The sequence below is a fragment of the Pundamilia nyererei genome, unplaced genomic scaffold (assembly GCF_000239375.1).
Source record: "Pundamilia nyererei isolate P.nyererei 1_Seehausen unplaced genomic scaffold, PunNye1.0 scaffold00117, whole genome shotgun sequence".
Taxonomy (NCBI): domain Eukaryota; kingdom Metazoa; phylum Chordata; class Actinopteri; order Cichliformes; family Cichlidae; genus Pundamilia; species Pundamilia nyererei.
Window position 1 is genome coordinate 1,775,759 of NW_005187518.1, and position 7,498 is coordinate 1,783,256.

The 7,498-nt window shown below is 37.5% G+C and overlaps 1 protein-coding gene across 1 annotated transcript in view; it reads right to left on the minus strand.

Moving 5' to 3' along the window:
- The window catches only part of dhx36 (DEAH (Asp-Glu-Ala-His) box polypeptide 36), a 28,061-nt gene that overhangs the window by 18,972 nt on the left and 1,591 nt on the right, over positions 1-7,498 (minus strand). Inside the window, exons 2-8 of the mRNA XM_013913144.1 lie at positions 5,759-5,916; positions 5,503-5,610; positions 5,157-5,358; positions 4,426-4,464; positions 4,100-4,270; positions 2,962-3,041; positions 653-727 (exon numbers count right to left, since the gene is read on the minus strand). Coding sequence (XP_013768598.1) covers positions 653-727; positions 2,962-3,041; positions 4,100-4,270; positions 4,426-4,464; positions 5,157-5,358; positions 5,503-5,610; positions 5,759-5,916 — 833 coding nt within the window. The remainder of the gene's footprint in view (positions 1-652; positions 728-2,961; positions 3,042-4,099; positions 4,271-4,425; positions 4,465-5,156; positions 5,359-5,502; positions 5,611-5,758; positions 5,917-7,498) is intronic.

The window sequence follows — 7,498 nt, forward strand, 5'->3', positions numbered from 1 at the left end:
TTTTTTTGCCTTTTTCTGTCTAAAGAGTTAAAAAAACCAACAAAAAAAACCAATATTGGTTGACTTTTTTTCTTCTTTTTACAAATTCTCTCTTGTTTCTCTTTAAAGATCTTACAAGTTTCAATTAATGGTACTACATTTTTAAGTACTTTTAAGTGAGATTTAAATTATTTAAAATAATTTCACAAGGCACAGACGTTACCCAAAAATAATTTTTTTAGAAAGTATTTAACAGAGCTACAGTCCATACAGACGTCCACTTGTAAGCAAAGTGATGTGCGAATTTAGCTTAACACCAAAAATGCAGTTTAGTCAGAAAAGGGTAGCCCTGAAATGGCTCACTAGAGTCGTGCTAACGAAAGAGCATGAAGTGAGACAACAAGGAAAAGCTGGCACTTTCACTTAGCCTGTATTTCTTTTTCTGAAGGCACTTAGAATGCAAAGACGAGCGTGGAGGAATGAGTCAACAGAAAATGGGGACCCATACTAATGAATCTTCCACAGACAGTAGCGTCAACCCCAAATCAATGGGGACAAAACAGAGTGACAAACAAAGGAATGGCTGGAGTGGAGATATAGGGGAAAAAGCAGAGAAGATGTACAGGGAAAAGATGTATACAGGATGAGAAGGCAGAGGTGGAAGCAAACTCACGGGTCTGAGCGAAGCCACTGAAGAATAATGCCTGTTGTACAGTACAGGATCGAACCTTGTCTCCTTGGTAACCGGCTGGAAAATGGGAGAAAAAAAAAAGAAAGAAAAAGATACTCTTATACATCTGTGCAATTTAGAAAATTTAAAGTAAGGTCACCAAAATAAAAGCAGGACTTCTCTGAGAAATGAACTTAGGTTTTGTAACAGTTAACTGTGTTGCATTTCCACCATTTTTGCTACTTTACTTTAAATAAGCACCACTTTTATGTTTAACCTTTACATAGAAGTGAAAATAAAACGTTGCTGATACCAAATATTATACTACAATATGTAACGGAATTGTAGTATGCTACAGTGCACTACAGTAAGAAGATTTATTCATGCTTTGTTTATGTACTAATGCTGAAAGGTTTATTCAATTAATTACAAAATAGCTTCTCTTATTTTAAAGTTATCACTGTAGGAACTGCCTTTCATATGATATCTGATAAAACAAAATTCATTAACAACTGAGCCTTCTAAAAGGGTTTGTTGTATAACTGATGCAAGATTAATGTGCCAAGAAGAGGAGACTAATTACACGATATAATATTCTTTTCTTTTTTTGTGAAGCCTGAAGTCCAAAGAATTAATGTATATTTCACAAAAATCAAAAGAGAGTAAAACCAGCAAAAGCACCACGAAAAACAGTGAGTCTTCTGGACTGGTATATAAATACAGAGCAACATGTATCAATGGCAAGACATTCATAGTAGAATACAGTTGTAACCACACATTTCTATACTGTAGTATTGCAGAGCAACATGTTCACTGCGTATTTATTCACAAATACTCTGGATCCTGTTTCACAAACACTCTAGCACTGACACAGCTGGCTGCTTTACCTAGCTGTTACCCAAACCTTGCACATAGTGAGAAGATTCTGTCACCTTCATTTTCATCAGTGACTGTGAGTAGTGGATTAACCAACATGACTTTGGCAATGATAGCCTATGGAGTGAGTACTGACTACTATCAGTAAGCTAAATCAATTGTGAAAAATCAGCCAGTAAATAACAAGCAGAATTGGGTATTTTATTATAGAAAAATATCCAATAGAAATCAGCATACTCCACTATTGTATAAATCACTGTTCGCTCAGGCTGCACAACAGCAAATTGCTTTTGTTCAATTCTTGCTGCAGATGTTTAATGTGTGTGTTTTTAAGAAAAATTATTTTATGGCGTTCATTTACCCACACATTTCATGTATCCATCTTGAGTCCTTTCACCAAGTCTATGTAGACTATGTATACATAAAAAATATAACATGCTGTAGATCTCATGCAGAACATCTGAGCTCAGTAAGCTTTTAATTTAAATATTAATGAGCTATAACATATGTCATGTGTTAAAACTGCTAACTACGTCAAAATCTATGTTTAAGATGTCTAAATCTGTTCCTACTCTGATCATGCTGGCTGATATCACCAACTTCAGTCTAAACCACAAAGCCTCAGCTGTTACCGCCAACCTTGAAAACAGCAAGCTCAGTCTGAAATAGACAGACATAATCAGGGAGGGAAATAAAACAGTCTGATTTCTGCAACAGCGCTCCCATCAATTTAACCTGCTGTGGCTGGACTCTTAACCATATCAGATCTAAGGGAAATGAGCTTTCTAAACATAAGTATTGCTTTTGGTTTCTTAGCCTCTAAACCAATTACAGAATGTCAATTAAATATACAGTGAGCCTAATTTCACCTTCACACAATCACTGGCCACTTTGTTAGGCATGACTGTTCAACTGCTTGTTAATGCAAATATCTAATCAGCCAATTAGATATTTGCTCATATAGTAGCAACTTAATGCATTCGGGCATGTAGACATGGCCAAGAGAGCAACTATCTTCAGCGAATGGACAGCAAATGGTCAGAAAAAGATAATCCAGTAAGCAGCAGTTCTCTGGGTGAAAATCCTTAGCTGGTCAGAAGAGAAAGGCCAGTCTACTTCGAGCTAATACGAAGGTAAAAGTAACTCAAAAAAAATAAAAAAAAAGAGCATCTCTGAAAGCACAACAGGTCAGCCTAAAACTGATGGGCTACGAGTGCCACTACTCTCTTGGTTCAGAACAGGAAATTGAGGCCACAATTCACAGCAGCTCATCAAAATTAGAAAACGGAAAAATGGAAAATCTTTGTCTGGTCTTTCTTAAACATCCTAAACATGACAATGAGTTCACTGTAGTCAAATGGCCTCCACATTGACCAGATCTCAAGTTTCAGGAGAAAGAATTTTAAGCATGAGCACTTCTCAAAAGTGTTGCGTACCTCTGCAGGCGGATTTGGTAACCACATGAATTCCCATTCCCAACACTTTCTGCCCTCTCTGCCGCTACACGCTCTGCAACCTGATAGGAAGAGCACACACACACAAATAGGATTTAAGAGGAGAGACAGCATTGTATTGCAAAAAAGTAATAATTTCTATATGAGCGATGCCGAAATTTTGCTGTATGCAAATGCATCGCATTATTTTTATGTCATCAAAGTAACAACCAGTTGTTATGTTTAAGGGGCAATTGCTTTTTCGAACAGGGCCATGCAGGTTTTAAGCTTTCTGCTTATTAAAGAAAATCATCACTCAAGTTCTGCATTTTGTATTTATGAAATATAGCTCAGGGAGTAGAGCAGATCATTCACTAGTCAGTGAATGATCTGCTGGTGGTTTGTTCCCTGTTTACTCCAGTCTGCATGCCATAGTATCCTTGGACATAGAAAGCACTTAGGTGAATGAGACATGTAGTGTAGGCTTGTGTAGAGTAGAAAAGGGCGATGTAAGGAAACAGTGCATTTGCCATGTATTTATTCAATATAAATATGCAAGAAATCAGGAAGGAGACAAATATTTTCCACAATAAAAAGATTTTAAAAATATATCCATATCTTTTTTTAATCAAACTAATTATTTTGCCCTTTTATTTCATTGTTTAATTTTAGTTAAGTGTGGAAGTTTGTACTTTGCATTCATTCACAGACAGATCACATTCTTTCATAGGTTCTCTACTGTTATCGTGTGTGTGTGTGTGTGTGTGTGTGTGTGTGGCTGGACTCATGGTGCTGTGTTTGTGTAAATTTGCACTGCTCTCTGGCTCACAGTGACAAAGGTTCTTAGTATTTAACCTATGCAGTGGCTTAGAGGCATATGTGCATGCACTCTTATTAACAGCTAACACTGAACAGTGATGCCTCTATGCATAAGCCTAATTCTGATTGGTTATAAAGACACATTTGATGGCAGAGAAGCTAGCCTTGGACAGAGAACCAACAGGTCTGCTAGGAATCAAAAATGACTGCCTGACCTATCCCATAGAGAAGCAGCATAACAGAAGCATTGCCATGGCAACCACATTAAAATCAGTAGGCACACAACAACATATAATCCTTCAGAGGCCAGCAGAGTACATACCGAGATGGCACTGATGCGTCGAGGCTGTGTGCAGACCACACGGCACATTGAGCCCATGCCTCTGTTGATATAGTCATCCAGGATGAACTGAGTGACCTGAGTGGTTTTGCCACATCCTGTTTCCCCACTCACCACTAGGACACGGTTAGAATTGATCAGCGTTACCAGCTCCTGAGATCAGGAGGTTGAAGAGGAGTGATTTACAGATGAGGCAGGAAAGCAAACAATAACAAAAAAATAAATAAATCAAATCTGAAAACCAGTAATGAAGTTTTAGCAGAACTAGTGATTCATGATAAAAGCACATTTGCATGTGAAATACTTGCCTCTTTTTTCCCATAAGATGGTAGTTTTTCCCTGAATTTCTGAAGACAAAAAGAACAGATGATGAGTAAAATAATGAGATAAAAATTCAATAAAATTAGGAACAGATACTTTAAAAAGAAATATTCCATAATGGGAACAGTCCTAGCACATCAGAAGTTATCCAATTCTAATAACCAAAGATAAATACTGACTCTGCGCAGTACCTCACTAATACAGTGGTAACCACTTGAAATGATGTAGCATGATAACATTATGATAAATTGATTGAATACTTGGTAAGAAGACTTTTCCATTACACATCATCTTGTACATAAATTAAACTTTGCACACCTATTTCCACAGGAAAATTTTGCACTAAACAATTTAAATGTATAAATATAATATACATTTACTTATTTACACAAACATAAACAAAAGCTACTTACATACAGCCAATGCACCAATGCATTTGGGCAACATTCTTTTTTTTTTTCCCCCAAACATAGAACCTTTCAACTGAATGAAACCCATTACTTTTTATTTTTCTTATTAAAAACACTAATTAATTAAATTGGACTTTTGGACCTTAAATGACAACAAATGACTAGTATAGTAGTAATGTTGTTATCTAAAGGCACTAAACATGCTAAACTACCAAAAAAATCCCACCTTGTCCCCACCTTAGCTATTTTAATAAATATGTTCATGCTAGAAACTTAAACCTAGATTTTATACCACTGAAAACTCTTACCAGCATTTCTTTGTACTTTCCATCTGATTTCTTACTCTGCAGATCTCTCTTCAAGTAGTCATCCAGGGACCTTTCTCGGACTACTTCTTGATGTAAGAACTCCAGATCCTTATCTTTAAAAACTGGTTTTGCCACCTCCTCTTCCTGATCTTCTTCATCCCATTGATCTGGCGGCTCATCTTTAACCGCTGTTGTAGAGTGACTAGAAAAAAAAAACATTCAGTGGTATAAACATCCAATATTACCTGGAAAACCTTACATTACTATTTGTTCTGCAGAATTTCTAAATGATTTAAAAAAAAAAAAAATTAAAAAAAAAAAATCACACATTTTTACACAAAGTTACCTTTGTGTTTTGCCAGTTGCTTTCTTCTGGCCTGGACTACCTTCTTCTTCCTCCCATTTGACCTCAGTCTTAGTTTTTTCCTCTTCAGGCAAATCCCCATCAAAGTAACTAATGATGATAAACACGCTAAATTAGTCATGATGTCAGCAGTCAAAGGGGAAGAAATAACTGAAATTTTACTATTCTGTCTAGCTTTCCTACTAATTCATTGTAAGTTAGTAACGACAATTGATAAAGCTATACAAGCCTCTCTCACCAGTGGGCACTATCCATGGCAGCTGTTTGCCAGCTGTCAGAGGTCGAGGCTTTTTCATCCCTGCGGCCCCTTTCTGGGCCGAGCTGGTCATTCTGGACAGAGTTAAGCAGTTTGGTAATGTGTTGCTCTCTTGCCTCATCCATCTGGACCACTGCCCGCTGCACAAGCAAATGGGAAAAGGAAAGTTAGCTATGACCTTGCAACAGTGTTTTTCCAAATTTCACTTTATACCACTGAAAAAGAAAATACTACTCATTAACACTTTGAAGACAGGGACCTGTCTCGGACTAATTCCTGATGTATGAAGATAAATATGTAACAGAAATACTTACTGTTGTAGATGTAGTTTTGAATTGTGCTGTGTAAGTAATCCCTTTTTTTTTTTTTTAAACACAATGACAGATTGGATATTTATTCAGTATATAATGATGGTGGTGGTGGTGTGTTTGTATTATTAGTATTATTATTAATAATATTTTATATATAATTATTACCATTCTTATTTATTGTACAAGCAACTGTCTGTTAACCAGCAGGGGAAAATGTGACTTACTGCCCATGTTCAGATCAGTGTGAATACTTTCTGTGCACACAGTGAGCAATTTTCCAATCAGCTTCCCACACTTTGATGTGCTCAAAGATCTGCTCCTAACAGGCAGGGGCAGATCTAGAAGGGTGGCATGGGGTGGCAAGTGCCACCCTAAAATGATCCCTTGCCACCCCAGTTTTGCATATGACAGTGTTGTTAATTACAATACGATAGCATTAACAGTTTGAGCGTAGTTACAGTCAACAGTGAATATAAATGCTAAAACTGTATATATTGCATAGTGTCCCCCTGCTCCACCATTAACAAACGGTTCAGCCCACAACAGGACCGGCTTTTTCCTTGTTTTCAGTAGCAAGCGATGCTTATGATTGTGCCAGAGCACATTCTGAACAACAACATGGGAATTTCGGATTTTACACAGGTGGGTGGATGTTACACTCTGGAAATGGAATGAAGGTGAGTGTTATGAACCCCCTGTGGTCCACCGGCACGCTGCACCTCTAAATCACATGACTATTTTAAGCTGACATAGCAACAAGTTGCAGCCACGCTGGGTCTCTATTTCAGCCCACATTGAAAGTTTGGACTTCAAAGTTTTAAAATTTTAATTACAGGCCAGTAAATCCAGAGTTACGATAATATATATAAGCCACGCTTTTTTCTAAATACTGTCGTCACGTTTGTGTGTGTGTGTGTGTGTGTGTGTATGTGTGTGTGTGTGTGTTTTAAGCGTTTTGTAAGGACAGTGCGAAAACAGTAAAGAAAGGAAAAAAGCCACCTCTTTCCTATCGCTGGAAATATGTACCATGTCGACCAATTTTTTAAAAAAAAGTCAACACGTGGGATTTGGCTGTTTAGGAAGAGGGAAAAGTTTTAGGAGTGACGGTAACGGCAGCGAGACAGAGCGAGCAAGGGAGAGAGAGAGACAGCGAGTTAGAGAGAGTTTTTAGATGTGGCCATTTGTGACGTTTAGTGTGGAGTGTATACTTAGTGTGTTGGGTTGTCTTGTGTAGTTCTGCATTCTGTTGGGTAGTCGTTTGGTTTTGTGTGTCAGTGAGGGCACTAATGAATTTCACAAAGGCACATTGCAACGTAAACACTGTCACTAAGTAGAAAACCAGCGGAGTGATACACCTGTTGTCAGGCCTGCAGATTTATCCATGCTGCTCTCCTGTCTTTTGGTGGACAAA